This window comes from Vulpes lagopus, chromosome 19, assembly GCF_018345385.1.
Source record: "Vulpes lagopus strain Blue_001 chromosome 19, ASM1834538v1, whole genome shotgun sequence".
Classification (NCBI taxonomy): Eukaryota; Metazoa; Chordata; class Mammalia; order Carnivora; family Canidae; genus Vulpes; species Vulpes lagopus.
Genome location: NC_054842.1, coordinates 30,113,004 through 30,133,630, shown reverse-complemented (window position 1 = coordinate 30,133,630; position 20,627 = coordinate 30,113,004). Strand labels below are relative to the sequence as shown.

The 20,627-nt window shown below is 33.5% G+C and overlaps 1 protein-coding gene across 4 annotated transcripts in view; it reads right to left on the bottom strand.

Annotated features, from left to right (window-relative positions):
- Positions 1–20,627, bottom strand: part of DNAJC13 (DnaJ heat shock protein family (Hsp40) member C13) — a 117,170-nt gene that overhangs the window by 50,569 nt on the left and 45,974 nt on the right. For 3 of the 4 annotated variants that reach the window (XM_041734034.1, XM_041734033.1, XM_041734037.1), the window contains 16 exons: positions 19,898–20,064; positions 19,715–19,794; positions 19,466–19,635; positions 18,740–18,839; positions 16,502–16,609; positions 15,700–15,855; positions 14,996–15,052; positions 12,866–12,987; positions 10,642–10,717; positions 10,287–10,382; positions 9,324–9,467; positions 5,990–6,004; positions 5,330–5,412; positions 3,882–4,035; positions 1,010–1,113; positions 764–923 (listed from right to left, as the gene is read on the bottom strand). In XM_041734034.1, the coding sequence (XP_041589968.1) occupies positions 764–923; positions 1,010–1,113; positions 3,882–4,035; positions 5,330–5,412; positions 5,990–6,004; positions 9,324–9,467; positions 10,287–10,382; positions 10,642–10,717; positions 12,866–12,987; positions 14,996–15,052; positions 15,700–15,855; positions 16,502–16,609; positions 18,740–18,839; positions 19,466–19,635; positions 19,715–19,794; positions 19,898–20,064 (1,792 nt within the window). The remainder of the gene's footprint in view (positions 1–763; positions 924–1,009; positions 1,114–3,881; positions 4,036–5,329; positions 5,413–5,989; positions 6,005–9,323; positions 9,468–10,286; positions 10,383–10,641; positions 10,718–12,865; positions 12,988–14,995; positions 15,053–15,699; positions 15,856–16,501; positions 16,610–18,739; positions 18,840–19,465; positions 19,636–19,714; positions 19,795–19,897; positions 20,065–20,627) is intronic. The other variant, XM_041734036.1, reaches the window with a different exon arrangement.

Genomic DNA, 20,627 nt, shown 5'->3' with positions numbered 1-20,627 from the left:
ATACGGATTTTCATCTGGTTATGTTATTTCCTAAGGCATGTTTTATGACCTTATCTAGCATCAGTTTTCTAATCTATAAAGCATGACTAACAGTTAAGATAATTATAACAAGCACTGATGGCCATTTAAAAATTGGTGAATGGTTCTAAGGCAGTTCACTGACATTCAAATTGTTAAATTTAAGAGGAATAATATAAGCACAAGTGAAAGAACAAAGTATATACACTGCAACAAATAGGTTACACTCAAATTTGAGCTGCACAATAGATGAATGGGTCAATATGTTCTTTCCCCCAGGCAAGCTCAAGTGTTAAAGGACAAACTTCCTAAAATGTGCTAACTCAAGGTTCTCTTTTTTGGGGTATCACTGTAGTTCTAAAGTTTTATTATCTTCACACTTTGAAATTTAATATGCTAGCATGATTTAAGATTTTTCTAAAGTGGAAACCAAATGTAAGTACAAAATAGTTACTATTTCTTTTACACACCTGTCCAGCTCATCCATACCTAAAGATTGGTAAATAGGTCACTAAAGTCATTCAAAAGCAGCAACTGAAAAAAATAAACTGACGTGGACAAATACTAACCCAGCAGTCATTTTCCTACTCATCTAACTTAGAATTAATCAAGTATAAGGTAAACTACAAAAAAACTCATGCAGAACGTCATGGTAACAATGTAATCAAACAGAATTTACATTCAGTTTTGAAAATTTAACAAGTATGCCAAATGAACTAATAGTTTCCTTAAATGATATTCTTACCCTCTCTAACATTCCAATGATATATCTCGTATCTGTAAAAGGTCCTATTTCTTCATGACATCTGCCATAAACAATAGCAAGGGCTTGTAAACATAAACACTTCATGTTTACTTTTGGGGTGAGCAGGAAACGATGATAGAGCTCATTGAAAAATTCATATCTAGATTTTAAAAAAAAGTTCACAACAGAATTAGCCATGAAACTAATAGTGAAAACAAATATAACAAGATATGAAAAATAGCTTACGATCTCTTAATTGATCCACTTTCTTCATTCTCATCTTCCTCCAATAGTAATCTCAGATAATAGTCTCCTATTTTGATTTCCTCTGCCAGGCACTCATATTTAACCTTTGTTAATAAATGCACATTAGAGTATTTTAGTTTACAAGAAGGTTTTGGCAGTTTCCACATAATCACTTCTTAAATTCTGTTCAGAGTTTTTTTCTTTCTTGGTAAGACCATCTTTAGTAGGAAAAAATTCATCATTTCTTAAAATATCTAGCAATTCATTATTATTAATATAACTTACTATTTTATTTTAGTTAAATGTTAAAGAGTTGAAATTACATACCAATTGTATGAATGTAAATCTTGCTGATAACTTTCACAGGACTATATGGTACTAATAAGGGTGAAGGGAAAGAAGGCTCAAACACTGTTAAGAGAATCTGTTTCACTCCCTTCTCAGTTTGTCACAACCAACTATGGAGTAAGTTGATCCTGCACATACACAGTTTGTGCAATTCACACAAGCTACCTCAGGATTTCCCTCATCTCCCAACATATGAACTGCACTTTATGGTGTATTTTTATTTATTCATTCTCTGCATGTCAAATTACCCCAGAATAAAAAGGAGGTGATAGATGAAGGAGTGGTCCATGATGATCAGGGGATATGGCAACACCATGACCTTTGTACTCAGGCTACTTGTCTAAAGTAAAGATTTGCAAGCAATTGTAAAAAGAATTTCCTACTGGCCAAATTATTAAAATTCATTTTCCAAAGCCTAAAAAAACTAATTTCTAAAAATATGAACTATATAAAATCGAATATATATATATATGTGTGTGTGTGTGTGTGTGTGTGTGTGTATCCATTTCGCTTTCTTTATAAATTGAGCATTCAATTCATTCAACTTTTATTAAATATATACTGTATGTGCTATGCACTGTTCTAGTCAAGGATACAGCAATAAACAAACGTAAAAATTACTGTCCTTATAGGAATAGCAGATAAAAAAGTAAAACATACATGGTAGCTATGTGGTAGGTAAGTGCCATGGAATGAATAAAGCAGGGAAAAGGCAGAGGGAGAGAGAGAATGTAGGGAGTTGTATGTATATACAAAGAGGGCTGTGTTTTTAAAGATTTATTTATTCATTTATAGAGAGAGAGAATATAGCGGTAGGAGGAGGTGGAGAGGGAGAGCAAGAGAGATAATCTCAAGCAGGCTCCCTGCTCAGTGCGGAGCCTGATGCAGGTCTCAATCTCACAACTCTGAGATTATGACCTCAGTTGAAATCAAGAGTCAGACGCTTAACTAATTGAGCCAACCTGATACCCCTGAGGGCTCCATTTTTAAATAGTGGCCAGGGAGGGCCTATTCAGATGATAATATTCAGTTAAAAACCTGAAGGAAGAAACAAGTTATGAGACTAATCTAGGGGAGAAGAATATTATAGCAAGTAGAGAAAGACCTTAAGTCAAGAACCTGAATTTGGTGTTTCCAGGGAAGTCAGTGTTGCTGGAGCAAGAGTAAAAGGGTGAGTAGTAGAACATGAGATTAAAGAAAGAATGCTTAGAGCTAGGGGGTACACCAAACTTGTAAGCCATCTGAAGAACCCAGGCTTTTTCAAAATGAAATGGGAAGTGATAGAAGCACAAAAGGGCTCTGAGCACAGAAGTAACACGATCTACTTTAACAAGATCATAATGCTATGCTGGTAACAGATTAAAGGGAGACGAGTGGGTAGCAGAGATATTGCTACAGTCCCACAGAGAGAAGACGGTCGGGTTCTGGATAAATTTTGAAAGTGTACTGAATAGGATTTGCTGACAAACTTGATTTGGGATATAAGAGAAAAGAGGACTTCAAGGGTTTTGACTAGAAAATAAGGAGAAGCCATTATCTAAGATCAGAAAAGACTGCCAGAAAAGCAGGTTTGGGAGAAGAACAAAGGCACAGTTTTAGAGCTCTAGTTGCTTATTGGGTATCCAATTATAAGACAACAGTATGAGGTCTCGGAAAGAAAATCTGAGATAAAAATCTGGAAGTCACCAGCAAACAAAAAACAGTCATGAGGCAATCAATATAAATGAGAAGTCCAAGATCCTTTGGGCCAGTTTAGCAGTTGAGAAAAAAAGAAAAATGAAGCAAAGGAGGAGCGCACAGTGAAGGAGGAGAAAAATCCAGGAGAATATAGACTCCCAAAATCAAAGCAAAGGAAGTTTGTTGAAGAGGAGGGAATGAGCACAAGCAAATCGTTGTATTCTGCAAATGCAGTTGGATTAAAGATCAAAGCCTACAGGGTCAGGAGTATGCTTAAATTAAAAACTGTTATTAGAGCTTACATCACACACACACACACACACACACACACACACACACACGGTTATCTACTGCCAACATTTTTTTTTAACCAATGTTTCTTTTTCTTTTTTAACCAGCATGTTTCCTGATCTTATTTTGTTGTTCTTCACATCAATATTTTATTAGAAAAGCAAAATATGACCACATTCAGAATCAAACTACCACAAAAAAAAATTAAACAAGGTATAAGTACAAGGAAAAAGGGAGAACTAGCTGTATTTCAATGGAGGAAAAAAAAAAACCTAAGGAAGAAAAACTAAGCGAAGAACAGATCTAGAAAGCATGGGATCAAATTCATTAAAACTCCTATCAGATCTCAGATACAAAACCCAGTTACTTAACATAATGCATTTTTAATTTTTGTCTCAGATAAATACTAAGGTTTCCTAATATTTCTAATATTTCCTCCACAAAATTAAGAAGGAAAGGTAAAAATGTTGGATAACCACAAATCTTTTAAAAACACTCCACAAATAATATGTACTTTCAAAAAGAAAAAACTAATATTACAAAAAGCAAACTTTACCTCAAATTCATGATGGTTCCAGGAGATCACATTAGCACTACCAAGCTCTCTATCAATATTAAATGCTCTCATTTCAGATTCAAGACTATCTCTCAGTTCTTCTCGTGTTTTGAAATTCCAAATTAGGTTTGACTTGGCATGATCCTGACCAAACCTATAGGTATAATTAGAAAATAGTAGAAAGGAGTAAACATTAAAAAAATCTATAAATATACCTTATACATTTTTAAATAAGAAAACACTGGAATAAACTTCAGCAAGTGTAAATAAAATAAAATCTCTGTTAATTTAGTAGAATGTACAATTCTATAAGGTAGAATCTTAGTGATAGATAAGAGTTGTACACTATAAAATTCTTTAACCTTTTCTGTATGTTTGAAAGTTTTCAAAATAAAATGGTAAGGGAAAAAAAATGAACCCAAACCACAGAACAAATCTGTATGGATTTCAAAACAAGGAACTGATACTTCAATTTCAATATTTATTGCTAGTATAAATTCCAGTCAGAGAATAATTACTATTAGATATTAAATTTCAGGTTGGGGATAAGAATTTCTGAACTATGCACCTGGATGTAAAGTGTGTAGGATGAGCAACATTCTAGATTAGAATGAATACAGTTTAAATACAGCTAAACTGCCGTGTTCTGATTGATATTTGTAAAACATCTTCCTTTTATTCCTGAATAATTTAACTACTGTAATAAATTTGGACACAGGTCTGAACTGGAGGTGGATGGGCACAATATCCTTTCATTTTCATTCTGCAAAACTCCTTCAAAGTCTAATGTCAAAGTTCCAAGAAAGTTCTAGGGGAGACAACATAATCCTAAGGAAAAAAAATCAGTATTTTTAAGGCTATACTATATACTATATTTATACTATACAATTTAAAAGTACTGTGGGAAGTTTCCAAAACACTTGTTTTCCTTTATAAGTTATGGTATAATTAATATGTCAGCTTCCAGAATAAGCACTGTAAATTATCCCCCAAAATTTAGCAAATCCTCAAAATGTTTCAAAGTCTTCTTATGTGCATATGTCTGTGTGCGTTTGTGGTGGAGAACGGTGGGCAGGGGCAGTAGATGGAGAAGAGGTAAACAGATCAGAAAGGCTGGAAAAGTCTATTAGGCCAGCTAAGCTTGATACCCATTTCCCACAAGTCTCCTTATGTTTTCATCATTTATCTCTTTAAAGTAATCAGCTGAAAGCCTTAATAAAAAATTAAAAGTAACTTTAGTTCCTCAGACTACCAATACTGTACTATAAAAGATATTAATATTATGTAAACATTGTTAATCATACCAATCTTAACAGTTACAGTTCTTGACCTTGGTAGTGTAAAAATACCCATTGCCTAAAGCGTAGTTTCAGACAAGAAAAACCTATTATGATTGCTCTAATGGCAATGCCAAATTTAACTTGTTGGAAAAGAGGCTTTATGTTTACCTATAATAGAAGAGATCCCAATTTGCTTCTATTTTTATTCTTTGTCTTCTCTTTCGAAGAACTACTGGCTTTTGATTTATATTCTGGAAAAAAACAATAAGACTTCATAGTGCTCAATCTGGGGCTATCAAATAGGCTCAGTCAGAAAATCATCACTTTATCAGCGATACAAAACGTTTTCTCTATCAAATTTTGGCAGAAACAAATTAATGAAGCAAAATCTATAAAGTGTGAATATAAAATTATATCACAATGTAATAAATAGGCACTAGCAGATATTTCTACAGTGTTGTTGAGGCATTTTCCATGTAGCCTACAGTTATTGTTTTAACACCAAATTTTGTTACAGTTTATAATGACGACTGATAAAATTTATAACGATCAAAAACAGTGACTTGTTTTAAACATTTACATTACATGCAGTTAATACACAACTCATGGGACAATAAATGCAAAATATTATAGGCTATTAAACTGCTACCAAAGCCATAAGGAGCAAGTATAAATTGAAACAGCTAATGGATAAGAAATATGAATCTACAATCAGACACATGTGAGGTGAGATTTGAATTTAATTTATTAGACAAAGAATCTCAAAGACAACTCCACATGCCAGGCACTTGAATGCATTTCACACATGTAGCAGGAACTTAAACTCACCATATTGTTTCTGTCCTGAATTTAATTGTAAAAAGGAAAAAATGAAAAAGTTTTAAATAAAAATAAAAGAGTGAGTCTGTATGTGTTACGCTGCATCTATCATACAAATTCCACAAGGATGTCACCAATATAAATCATCTTCACTTTAAGGTCAAGACCTGCTTCTCTAAGTCTATGACTCAAATTTTAGGCAGTCATAAACCTATTTGAGAATTCAAAGAAAGCTATGGCCCCTATTCTAGAGAAAGACATATACACAAGGCTTATAACTAACTGGAGGTGAAGAGTTCAAAGATTTCTGGAAGTCTATATATATGGGCTGGCAATGAGGAATCTCTGCTCCAGGTCAAACCTGTAGATATGGCAAAACATTAAAATTCTGACCCTCAATGTGACAGAACCAAAAAGTAGAAAGTAATAGAGAGTAAAGCACAGAAGTCTATAACTTAATTAAAGAAGTGACAAATTATATAAAATAAAGCATAATAAATAGAAAGAATAAAGGCTGAGTAGTAAATTTTAAAAAGTAAATACTGTTTGAAACATGAAACCTATTGGTTACATAAGGAGAGTTTAAATGATAAAACTTTCTCTAAAACTTCTAATTAAGAAGCACTTTCTTCAATTTCCCCGGCCCTCAGGACAAAAAGTCTAGACTAGTGAAAATGTAAATGCTACACACAAAAAAGACAACCAGTTCTCCATAAACAGAGTTCACACTTAGGCTAAAACCCCTAATTAGTTAAATTCCTCAACTAAAATAACAAAATAAGTAAAAAGCAATTTTATACATTAGTCAAAGGTTATTATTAATCAAACACAGAACATTAGCTACAAATGAAATTGACTTAAAAACATTCTGATTAAAATATTTTGATTATATAAGAAATGCAGTTCCTTTCGAGGCTAGCCAGTTAATCTTGATAATGGTTAGTTTTCAGACTAGCTAAAGCACATGATCATTCCATATTTGGGTGTTAATATTTCTACAAATAAAATAGTCCCAAAGATTATTCACTGTTTCCTAAAGAAATTAATGTTAAAAATAGTAGTACAGCAAAAATAATCTCTTTATTACCTAAAGAGTTTCTTGACCAGCATATCTTTTGGCATCATTACCTGCTCAATGTTTTAGATAACACCCACATATATGAAACAGACCAATAAGACATTATTGCTATTAAAAAGCATTATTTTCCTCTGAATTATTTTCTTTAAACAGCATATATTATCCACATTTATAGCTAAAATAGCTTTGTGCTCAAACTTATGCTGGATAAATGTTACATAAAAATTGGAATCCAAAAACTTACTTCAGTTAGATAATTATATCCAACAGCTTGAAAACTATTATTTAAGAAATGGGCTTAATTACTTGAAGTCAGGGGCTCACACTTTTAATAACTGAAAATCAGATCATATCTGTAGATTTTCGATTACTCGAATGTTTCAGGAATATTATAATGAACAGACATGTATATAGTGCTGCTATATTATTATTATTTTTTAAGAGAGAGCGTGCGTGAGTGATCGAGCAGGGAGTGGGGGAGAGGGAGAGAGAGAATCTTAAGCAGGCTCCATACTCAGCACAGAGCCTAATGCAGGGCTTGATCTCACTACCCAGAGATGATGACTTAAGCTGAAATCAAGAATTGGAGGCTTAACCGACTGAGCCATCCAGCCATCCCTATTATTACCTTACTTTTACATAAAAGAAGCCCTCCAGAATAGAGAAGGGAAGTACTGTTATTTTGATTTTATGAAAGAGGAAATAACACTCTGAAAACTTGTAACATGTCTTATTATTAAACAATAAAACTAGTCTCAGATATAGGTCAAACAGTTCAGGGCAGCCCCAGTGGCGCAGTGGTTTGGCGCAGCGGTTTAGCGCCGCCTGCAGCCCGGGGCATGATCCTGGGGACCCGGGATCGAGTCCCACATCGGGCTCTCTGTATGATGCCTGCTTCTCCCTCTGCCTCTCTCTCTCTGTCTCTATGAATAAATAAAATCTTAAAAATAAAAAAAAGTTCAAAGTGCAATATTCTCTTCACTATCCTAGCCATTTAGAAAGCATATCTAGTGATTCTTTATATTGCACATGTTACTCATACAGTTCAGCATAAACTCCTTATGCTCAAATTCTGCAGAACTGAATTTTGGTCTCAATTTCAGATACCACATGACTATAATTCTTCTGTGGCACCTAATGTCTATATTTAAATGTTCTAGCTTTCTTCAATTTCCCCGGCCCTCAGGACAAAAAGCTAGGAGTCTAAACTAGTGAAAATGTAAATGCTATGCACAAAAAGGACAACCAGTTCGAGCTTTCTTCAATTTAGGTATTTTATATAAAATTGAATATAAAATTCCACCCTTAAGTTTTCCTTCATAGCTTTTCAGTTTCCATACTAATTTATTCATAGATGTTTCTTTCCTTTTTTCTGAATTTTATTTTATAGCTATAAAAATAAAGGTGCTCTTCTTGTTTAGCAAGAGGGAGAGAGACAATCTTAAGCAGGCTCCATACTCAGCACAGAGCCTAATGCAGGGCTTGATCTCACTACCCAGAGATGATGACTTAAGCTGAAATCAAGAGTTGGAGGCTTAACTGATAAGAAACCTGCTTGGTGAGGTATTTATATAATTTTCTTTATATAAAGAAATAGCTACCATTAAGTAAAGAGACGATTTAAGAGAAAGAATGTAAGTGTGGTCAACAAAAATGGTGAGATCAAGTCAACTTTTATTGATTTAACCACTGCACACATTTTATCCTAGACACAAGAATACACATTACTGAATTAGGTTCTATTGATCATACTACATGCTAAGGAACGAGAGACTAAAATGGTTTTTGATCTGACCTTGATTTAAGGAGCTAATACTGAAAAATTTAAGTACATACAGTAAATTTAACTTAAAAATGTGAATCTTATTACCAAAACACCTATCTGGCTAGCTCTGAATAAAAATGCTAAACAAGAAGAGCACCTTTATTTTTACAGCTATAAAGTCTGGAGAACTCAGAAAAGAAAAAGAAGCAAAGAAACATCTATGAATAAATTAGTATGGAAACTGAAAAGCTATGAAGGAAAACTTAAGGGTGGAATTTTATATTCAATTTTATATAAAATACCTAACTAAAATCCTATCAATGATTCATAAAACTATGAATTAAGAAAAATTTATATAAAAATATGAATCAGAATTAGGTGACATTTCTTCATATGTTCAGTCAGAAATATCTGACTACCATCTCTGTGAACTGCAACAATGAAAGCAAACCTACAATATACAGAAGTGCTAAAAGCGTGGAAGCAGACTTTATTTTTACCTCTTTTTGTGCAATGCCCATCCTATCCCTCCAGTGCATCAACACAAGATCTACTTTTTCTTTGGCAAATTTTTCAACTTCTTTAGCAGCTTTTCCAGCTAGTCTTTGCCACTCTGGAACTTTATTAAATTTTCCATACTGATCCTGTAAAATAATGTTAAAATCCATTATACTCCTGTTTGCAAATTTATTTTTAAAATCTAAGTAAAGCTGAGTCACACTATTTATTTTACATGATAAAATACATACTGGATGTTGGGGGCTCAGTGAAGAAACAAAGTGAAAATTTCTACAATAAATTATACTTTTGTCCAAGAAATCTTAACTTTTCTGCTTAAGTTTCAAGATGATTCCTACGTGAGAGATGGTAAGATGTGAATGGGAAATGGGTGTAAATAGAAAAATGGAGTGAGGAAAGGAAAAGAACACATATAAGACATTATTACAATGGTGTATCTTGAAAGATGTTTAAGTAATTTTCTCAGAGATAGCCCAATCTTAATAATAAACATAGTTTTTCTTTAAAAAAAAAAAAAAAAAAAAAGGCCTACCCTAAGTTAATTTTCTCACTGTTGGCCCCTTCTAACCAACATTTATCAATCACACATTATTTGTAAAATATCACATTATACATATGAATATACTTAAAAAAAAAATCCATTCCTGAAAGTGCCAACAAGCTGAGTTAAGGGAAACAAAACATACAAGATTACTATTATTTATAATATTAGATTGTGATGATGGTTTTATAACCCTATAAATATACTAAAAATTACTGAATTGTACACTTAAAACAGGTGAATTACATGGGATGTAAATTTTACCTCAATAAAACTGTTACTAATAATACTACTTTTGGTACTACTATTACAATATACAGTGAATTCTTGGCTTATTTTTGGTATGTCTTAGAAAGATTATTCTTTTCAACCTGAAAAGACACTTAGGACAATAATTATTTACCATTGCTATTTTCACATTATCTCTAACATGCATCCGATCAGCATCCTTCTCAGGAACTGGATCTGAGCTGTCCAAGTATGCCAGCAAGCCTGGCGGCTAAAAGCAAACACACACAAAACATAAAATCCATTTTCAAAACAACTGCGCAAAAGAAAATCTGGCTTTCAAAACCTAAATAAATACTATGAGTTAAGCTAGTAAGGTTAGCATTTATTATGTGGTAACTCCTTTGATAAGCATCTTTTAAATAAAAAACAAGCAAAAACTAAAAACATCCTTTAACAGTATAAACTTACTCAATGAAACTTTATTGGGCAAGAATACATAAATCTTCTTGGTCATTGAACTGACTTACCAAAATGCGTTTCAACAAGTTTGTCGCAGTTGCATTATCAGCTGTCCAGAGTCCCACTAAATGTCTACTTAGCTGTCTGAAAAAAGCAGACGTTGAGAAAGGTTTGCTGCTTTATCTCAGCTAGAACAGAAAGGAATTTTTAAGAACAAAATATCACATAAGAAACATGGCTACAGCAAAGAAATCATTCTGATGTTAAATATTTAAAGTTAGTATTTTGATGTGGAGAGGTACAGGAGATAGTAATTAAAAATATTGCTAATATTCTAGAATCTTCTCCGAATCAAAATGCTTCCCTGATAAACTAATTTTCAATGGACTTGAACATGAAGAAGTAGGTTTTTTTTTTTTCCTTTTAAGAAGTAGGTTTTTATTTCATTTAAAGAGGGAAAATAAATGAAACACTTAGACTTGATGATACGATTAGTTTGCATAACAAGTCCTGATATAGTGAGCATATATAGCATTCTGGCATTCTTTGGAATTCTGAACATGAGCAAAAGTCAATAACTATGTTCTAATATAGTCTTTCTGGCAAAGTCAGAGATAGAAAATATTTTAAGTTGTGGAGTCTGGAGAAAGACTTAAAGCACTTAAAGCAAATTATTTTACTCATGCCACTTTAGAGGTAAAAGCACATTCTGGTTCAAAGTGAAGAATATAAGATCCATGTTGAGTCTATGATTTAGTCATTTATTAATTTTAACCCTCACGATATGTTCCTCAAGAGCAGAGAATATATTTTATTCACTGTTGACCCTTCTGTGCTTTGGTAGGAATGCAAATTGCCATTTGCTACAGGAATGAGTATGAAATCTGTGAGAAAAATAACCAAACCTACAGACATATGTATTTACACAGGTTACATTCCCAGAAGTCTAAAAACCCAAATTATGTATGCTCTGTTCTATCACAAAAAAAAAAAAAAAAAAAAAAAGAACACGACTAAAACTGTTCATTTTGGTGTCTATTTGGAAATTCAGTACTACTGAAACAATTATAATTTCTTCCACGTGCATTGGATAGGTATCATTTATCAGGGATTCCTGAAAAGGCTTTAAGTAGGGACAAATGGGATAACATTTTATAATAGCAATCTGCATAGAGCAATGCAAATGAAAAGTGGCAACTTATAAGCAGACAGCTTTTCAATAAATACTGTCACTGATCACAGTAAGGGATGTAACTGATTATTTAATAAAGAGGAACACAATAAGCAAACGTCTAACTTGGGGGTTTAACAGAGTAAGACGTCAAACACTGCCTATTTTAATGAAAGATGGTATCTACTATCACTAATAAGACAGTACACCAAGGAAATCATCTTTCTTTTAGATATTTTTGTCCTCTCAGGCAACACAAAAGACTAATGTGTGGCCATCATCTGTTAAGTTGAGGGATGCAGACTGCCTCTTATAATAGCACAAAGAGCAGAAAACTACTGGCAAGGCGGCATACTATGACATCCAATAACTGGATGTAGGTGACAAAAAAAGGAAATTCATGATATAATGAAGTAAACCTAAGTCAGCAATTTGTGTGATCATTTAAAAAGTCAGAAGAACATGATTAAAAATATTTATGATATCCTTTTTCTTAAACTGAGTCATGAGTCATAGTATGCTAAGGATATTTGAAGGGTCACACATCAGAAATCAAAGAAAGATTAAAAGGGATGGAATTCACATGGCCTGGAATAAATGAACAGATTTATGTGCTTCCTTATATTTGAAGGATTACTATAAAAAAAGACAATTTACCAAAGGAGAACTTGCTTAACTACAAGAGATTTAGGATACCTAGGACAGTTAGATAAGGTTTTCTTGATTCTTAAGAGTACCTAACTGACCAAAGATATTTAAAAATTGATATGATGGCCCGCAGAAAATAAAAGGAGAAAAATCCTGGGCATGTGGTTCTAGTTCCATAAGCTTCTAAGCACTCTTTTCCATGTTCCAGTCCCATGACTATGGGTATAGAGCCATAACAGGATAGTGAGGGGAAAAAAGCAAACAGTTTTGTTTTCCCTCCCCAAGCTCTCCAGGGGGGAGGGGCAATCATCATCTGGGCACAATCTTTCTTCTATAAGAAAAGGAAAAGAACTAGGTGAATCAGAAGAAAATGAAACATTTGCATAATCTGAACACTTACTCAGTTTGTTTTATGTAATATCTAAATCCATTTTATAAGCAAGTTCATTTATAGCAAATTAAATTTAACCTACCTATTAGTAAGCATCCTTTGATCTGAGCTTATTGTAAACATCGCAGTATGCAAGTGTCGAGGTAAGGCACCTTCACTTAGGGCAAGCTCCTGCATTTTTGTAGCAATTTCTTTGTCACCTTCCTTTGGAAAAAGGGTAAGATGATCCCTAAAGCAGCAATCTAGAACAAGCTATCCTAATTTTTAACACCTCTAGGTAAAATAATTATGTAGTATACAATGTCATAAAAATTTCAAATGCAACTTAATTACCCAAAAATAACACAGGTGATACAAGTAATTTTAAAAATATTATTTGCCTATGAAATGAGGTTTTAAATGTTTACAGATGCATTTTATGAATTATGCTTTGCTTAATTTAGCATTAAAATTAGGTTCATTCTCTGAGTTATATCAGCCAATGAAAGGCAAAGGCGATTCAGGGAAATCAGCAATTCCTACCAAAGGCATCTGCAAACCTGGCTTGCTTTTATTATTAACAATATAATTTTCATGGTGAACATGGTTCTTCATTTTTTTTAAAAGAAGATATAGTAAGTTGGGATAGTTTTTTATCCTGATTTTACTTTGCTTATATGGACTCACTTTGGCAATAGAGTTAAGACAGATAGGACTACTAGTCAAAGGTCATCAGAGAACTATGAAATATAAGCAGTATGATATTCAAGACAGCCTACTGATAAGCAAAAATGCTCACAATGTTAGTGAAAAAAAAGTACAAGTATATAGTACAACTGAATATGTAGTATATATACAAATATTCATAGTGTGAATATGTACATATATCATTCTGACAGTAGTATCAATACAAATATATACATAGCAAGTACATATATATAGACACACACACACCGTTAGTACAGATACATATATAACTTTGAACATTGCACAATCTGAGAGAAAATTTACCAAAATGCTAATAGTAGTTATCTCTGGATGATAAAAATATCAATGACTTATTGTATTTGTTCCTTGAATTTTTTTCTGTAAACACCGGTGTTTATTCAAAGATTATATACTGCTTTTACAATCAGAAAAAACAATTTAAGATACTTGCCAGGATTTCAGGATAAATAAAGCCACCTCTAGTCACTGGCTATGCGTCTAACATGTGTGGCTTGTTATTGAACCCCAAAGTCTACTTCGGTTATACCTGGCCCTTCAGAAATACTTCTGAATGAACAGCAATATATTGGAGGAGCAGGGTTCAGGAATACACTTTTTTTGGTCTCATGGTCTTACTTGCTCTTGGCTACCACCAGCTGTGTGAGAGATACATTACTTACTTTGGAAGCTAGAACCCACTTGCTAGAGGAAGAAAATTGGCCTTATCTGTAAATACATACTAAAAATGCAAAAAAAAAACCTCTGATGTGTATTGCCTAATTTTTAAACACCTATTTACGAGTATACTAATTCTGTGCATTTTGTTTTAGCCAAATGTTATATTTATGAGCTACAATCACTGAGTTTTTTGATAAAAGGGGCAACTACTCTTACATTTTATCCAAATTACAACTATGACAACAACAAAAAGAATCCAAAGCCATTTGGACTGATGTCATTATAAACATCCAGTATGCAATTTGATGTTTATAGCCATGATTTTATTTTCTAAAAGACAGAGAGCTAAAGCAACCATCTTACAGAAACAATATCTCATGTCTGTCCAACGATATGTCCTGATCTCTAGAGCACTTTAGCATGAGGAACCAATTTTTGTTATTTAATTCTATTTTGCTATGAACTAATAACTCCATTAACAGATTCCTATGTAACCTCAGTACCTAAAGATTTCAAAATCATCAATACCATCATCTCTCCTCAAAAAAGAGTAAGAGGAAAAATGTTAACTTTTAATTCTTTTAAAACAAACAAAATACAAATAATGTAAGAACCAAAAGATCTATTTGCCCTAAGCCCACTTACCTCAGAACTTTAAACTCTTAGTTTAATACCAAGGATTCTTTCTGTAGTTTAAAACTAATTTCTGAATAAAGATTCAAAATTACTTTTATTACTCAGAAAAACTTCATCTTTCCCATAAAAAGCTGAAATGTAATTTTGTCAGCTTCAATTAAAATACCCAATCAAAATTCAAGTAGGTTTAAAATTTGAAAATTGTTCTCACCTCTATTATTGCCTTCATAACCAATCCAGCTCCCTTTATAATTGCCATGGAAGGATGCTTTAAAATAGGGAAAAAAGTATCACAGAATAAAAGAATTTTATTTCAACATACTAGCTATTGCTTTTAAGGAAAATATATAATTTTATAAGCCATAAAATTAGTAAAGGATACATCTCAAAGCCAGATCACAGTTTGGTTAAAATTTTAAGTATTCTTAAAATATAGCTTTAAGGGTAATTAAAACATTAGCAGGAAATAGCTGGCACTTAGTCGGATAATTATACATATTGGAATGATAAATATCAAACAGTAATGATAAAATAACACAAATTGACATAACACAAATTAATATAAACAAAAAATATAAGTATTACATAGAAACGTATCACATGTACATAACAAGTACAATAGTATATGAAATAATGTTTTCAACTATTTATGAACTATTTATTTTTTTCTACTCTAGTTCTGAGAAAAGATGGGCAACATGGTCAAAACTGTGGTCAAAAGCCATCAACAGAACTCTACATGAAACACCAAGAGATCTGTGGAATTAAATATTCTTAATATGATTATGTACTAGGATATATTTATTTATCAACATTACTTCAGAAACACATCCATTATTTTAAAACCAAACTGACCCAAAAAGTGGTTCTTAGATTAGCTATTTGTTATTTGATTAGAAAGATACAAGCTCTCACCTGAAAGAGCTTAAAGAGGGTTCTTCCATTGGATGCTACCATCTCTAAGAGCATATCAAACTGCTGTCCTTCTGTTGTCTCACTATATGGAGCACAGAGGGCAAAAGTAAGGAAGTCCAAGAGTGAACTAATAACTAGGGCACCAGTCCCATGATCCTGAAACAAAGTAACACATTGCCTTAGGACAGAGAAATTCAAGTAAAACACAGCAATAATGTGCTTCTGTTATTCTAAATGCTAAAAGTAAACATAATTCCTCAACATGAGGCCTAAAGTTTGATTACTCTAAGGAGTACTTGGTTTTACTAATACAGTAAATTCATTCCTTACTATATTTTAAAAGGAAAATAATTAAAATTTGGTCAAATTTCAAGAAAATAAACAAGATTCCTCAAATACAACTAAGATTAGTATGTATAGTATTTGTATAAAAAGCAATCTTTGACAACAGTTAAACCACTCCACCAATTTGTTCTTCTAGATCTATATAGATTGCCCATCTCCAAAATTGTTACCAGTGACTGAGTAGCAAAGATTTTCTTTTGAGCAGCTTAATTCATAATGACATAAAGAAAAAAACCTAAAGTCTTTGCAACTTATTCTTCCCAGATGAATGGATATAGTCTTAAAACAGAATATTTTACTATCAGTGAGAGACCAAGCTGACTGAAGTGTGTATGACCGATACTGACCAAAGTTGGGAGCCACAATTGAAAACAAAAAAATGCCTGAACTGCACTTCTAGAATACTTTTCAATAATGTATGGTATCTCTCATTAAGCCAAATTTAATTATAACTTACCACATGGGAATTAAATTTTTCCAGTAAGTTTTCCAGAAATTTCTTTGAAGAGAGAAGAGAAGCTTTGTTCAGCTGTTCTTGTCTTAAGTCATAGTCATCATGCATGGGCTGTTGATTAAAAACAATGATAGTTCATAAGCAGTCCCACATGCTGGTATCACACGAAAGTCATTTGTAAAGAGTATTCATTAAATACTGAAAAAATTTAAAAACACAGCCTTTAAAGTTGAAGGCAGAAAGGAAACTCGTGATAAGACAATCAGGCAAAAGTGATGATTTCCCCCAGGGTCTGATGAGGCTTCATAGATACTGTGCCTAGCAAGTATCTGTAGAGTACTGCAAAAGGAACTCTCTCAAAAGACACAAGTCTCCTTCTTAAAAGGCAAATAAGACCCATTTTTCTCTCCCCCTATTTTATATTTAAATTTGAAATGATAAAACTTGGCATTTATTTACTTATTTTTTTAAAAAAATATTTAAAAGCAGGTACTAAAATGAGCAGCAAATATTTATTTGTCTCTTCTGACTGGTGGAAAAATTAAAATGGGAAAAAGATTCTAGCATGAGGGTTAGGAATAAAGACCCAATCCTAACTTTGCTGACTACAGCTGACCTCAGGCAAGGTTAAGTTGCATTAACTCTGAGTTTCACTTTCCTTAGCCGTCCAGGTGAGATTAATAATACTGAGCTCAAAGGACTATTATGAAGCTTAAATAAAATATATAGCCAAACCCTAATATGTAATGAGAGAAGATTGAGTTTGTTTCACACTACGATATTTTATTTTACATTCTAGTTACCTAATTTTTTTCAAGATTTATTTATTTGAGAGAGAGAGAGAGAGAGAGAGAAAGAGAGAACATTGGAGGTAGGGGCAGAGGGAGAGGGAGTCTCAATCAGACTCCATGCTCAGCAAGGAGCCCAACGTGGGGCTAATCTCATGACCCTGAGATCACAACCTGAGCCAAAACCAAGAGTCACACTGAACCAATTGTGCCACTCAGAAGCCCTTATTCCACTATTTCTTTCCATGGAATTATTAGAAGCAGTAAAGACAGTAAAATTCACTTCTGAGTATAAATGGAAGATTTTCTACAAGTGATTACTTAAGGTTTATCCTATACCACTAAACTTGCCTTAAACACTTTAGTCCCATATGCTATATACAACACTAGTAAATCAGGAATTTCAAAGTTATACTGGATAATTCATTGCTTCTCCTCCATACAAGCTGTCACTAAGTTAAATCTTTACCCTCAGCTTTCAAATGTGCCTTCTTTAACCCCATCCTACCTCAGCATCTTGTTTCTTATTTAGTCTACCTGTCTTTAATTTTACCTCTAATACAGTCTCCACATAACATTTGTCAGCTTTTGGTAGTTCAAACCTAGTATTACTGCTCCCCTGATGAAAAATCTTTCAGTTGTTCCTTACTAAAGGATACAAATTTATTAGCCTCTTTGTCTGATACCAAAGGCTTTTGATAACTGTCTCTGCATATATTTCTAGCTATAATTCCTAATCCCACACACCTCCATACATGTTTTATGACCCAGCCATTTCAATTATTTGCTTCTTCCCAAACATACCTTTGTATACGCCCCCTTTCCCAAGAAAGCCTTCTCACAGAGGGAAAATACCTGCCTGTCCTTTAAGATTCAGATCATGTGTAACATCTGAAAAGACTGGCCTCAAATCTTTTATGTTCTCCTCACCACAAACCCAAAAAGCTAAGTTCTGCTTTTTAGGGATCCCAGGGCCCCTACTACTTTAGATGAGACACACATGCCTACCTTACTAGACTGTCAACAATTTCAAGGAAGGAAGGAACTTTGTATTTCTAGCAGACAGCACAATGCCTGGTTTATAGGATATGCTAAACGAACCTTCATTTGAATAAATAAATTGCCAAAAGAGCAATTTGGGAAATACAAAACACTGAATTTAATTGGTACAATGAAAATCTGAGTTTGTGGAAATTTAAACCATCAATCAACTTAAGAAAAACCAGTCTCTTAAAAAACAACAACAACAACAAACCACCACGGACGCCTGGGTGGCTCAGCAGTTGAGTGTCTGCCTTTGGTTCAGGGCATGATCCTGGAGTCCTGGGATCAAGTCCTATATCAGGCCCCCCATGGGGAGCCTGCTTCTCCCTTTGTCTATATCTCTGCCTCTTTCTGTGTCTCTCATGAATAAATAAAATCTTAAAAACAAAACAAAACAAATACTACTTACACACATGAGGGCACAGAGCATATCAACAGCTGCATGGATTACTCCATTGTTGCTCCTCTTGAGTGCTTTTACTACCTTCACTCCTAGACGCTCCCGAAACCTTATGGAACAACAACAAAAAAAAACAAGCTTATAATAGCAATATCAGAGGATTATTTTATTATTAAAATGTAACATAAGTCTTCTTAAGTTTCTACTGCATTCAACAAGTACATATTTTAAATTCTACCTCTAGAACATATCCGTTCTCCTAACAGTTTTTTTCTTTGAGGGGGAAGATTTTTTAAAAAATTAATTAAACTAAAAGGGATATTGGGGCATCCGGGTGGCACAGTCAGTTAAGCTAAGACTCTGTTTCGGCTCAAATCGTGATCTCAGGATGGTGAGATGGAGCCTCACATCAGGCTCTGTGCAGAGTCTACTTAAAGACTCTCTCTCCCTCTGGGCTTCTCAATAAACCTTAAAAAAACAAAACTAAACTAAACTAAAAGGGATCTACTTTCCTGTTCAAATTCATTAAAACAAGGGTCAACATATTGCAGGTATGTGTAGGACCAATCTCTACCCCTTTCACACTTCCACTTACCTTCCTTTATTTCACATGAATAAAAACTACCATATCATCATATGAAAGGTATCAGGTTTAAACAGATATAAAAAGATAAACTGTTGATTTTCTGCTATTTTGAGTTGTTTGTATTCTCTAAAAGTTCAAAGACAACTTACTTTGGAAGCTGAGTGAAGGCCAGAAAACCAGCTTTGGAAGCCACAAGCCTCCTCACAGCCTGGAACTGACTCTCAAGTTCTGCATTTGAAGCAACAACATCTCCCTCTTGGGATAATAATGCTGTTATGGCATTATTGATCAGTTTTTCTTTGTTTTCTGAGAAGAGACCCTAGGTAAAGGAAGAATGTCTCAAAAAAGTTTCCATTCCCAAAATTAATGACAATGAACTAGTTATAAAACAATCTTACATCCTGCGTTACTGCATGCAGAACTCCACTGTATGAAATATTAGCGTTGAACCTGAATACAGCATCTGCAAAGTTGCCATCTGTAAGATGAAAAGGTTCAAAAAGATTTAGAGGCTTGCATTCCTAATATTTAAATTATTAAGCAGATGGATGGAAATGGAATTATACTTAATCAATACTTACTTGGAGGTGTGGCCAAAAATCTGAGATGAAGGCTCTCTACTTCCTCATCGACAGGCATGCTGAGTAACCCCCATCGCTGACCTTTATGAGTTGGTGTCATTTTTACACAAACATCTCTGTTACCAGAGGCTCTTACTCCATCCAGTAAACTTGCTAATAAGGAATCTCTAAGCAAAGTAAAAAAAGTAAATGTTTTAGGATTGATAATTAAGGGGAATTTTGAATCAGAATACAGCATAGGCCCTTTAGCAGGTCACCTGCTCAGGCAGGACACTCTGAGTACAAGCACAAAAGAATAGGGCGCTTTAAGAGAGAGCCTAGAGTTTCAATACTAGCTCTGCACTTTACTGTCACATACCTTTACAAATTACTTAAGCACTATAAATGTAATATTTTTGCTTTTTAATTTAAGAACTTTTTAAACAGTTTTACTGAGGTATAACTTACAAATCAAAAATTCACCCAATTAAAATGTACAGTTTAAGAATTCTTAGTAAATTTATACAGTTGTACAATCATCAGTTTTGGTATACTTCCATCACCCTAAAAAATTCCCTTGTGTTCATCTACAAAAAACTCTCCAGTTCCAGGCAACGACATATTTTCTTTACATCTCTATAGTTTTCCTTTTTCAAACAACTCCAGCAAGACGACGAAAAGGCAAGCCACAGGCTGTGAGAGAATATTTATAAAAGCCATATCTGATAATAGATTACTATCCAAAATATAC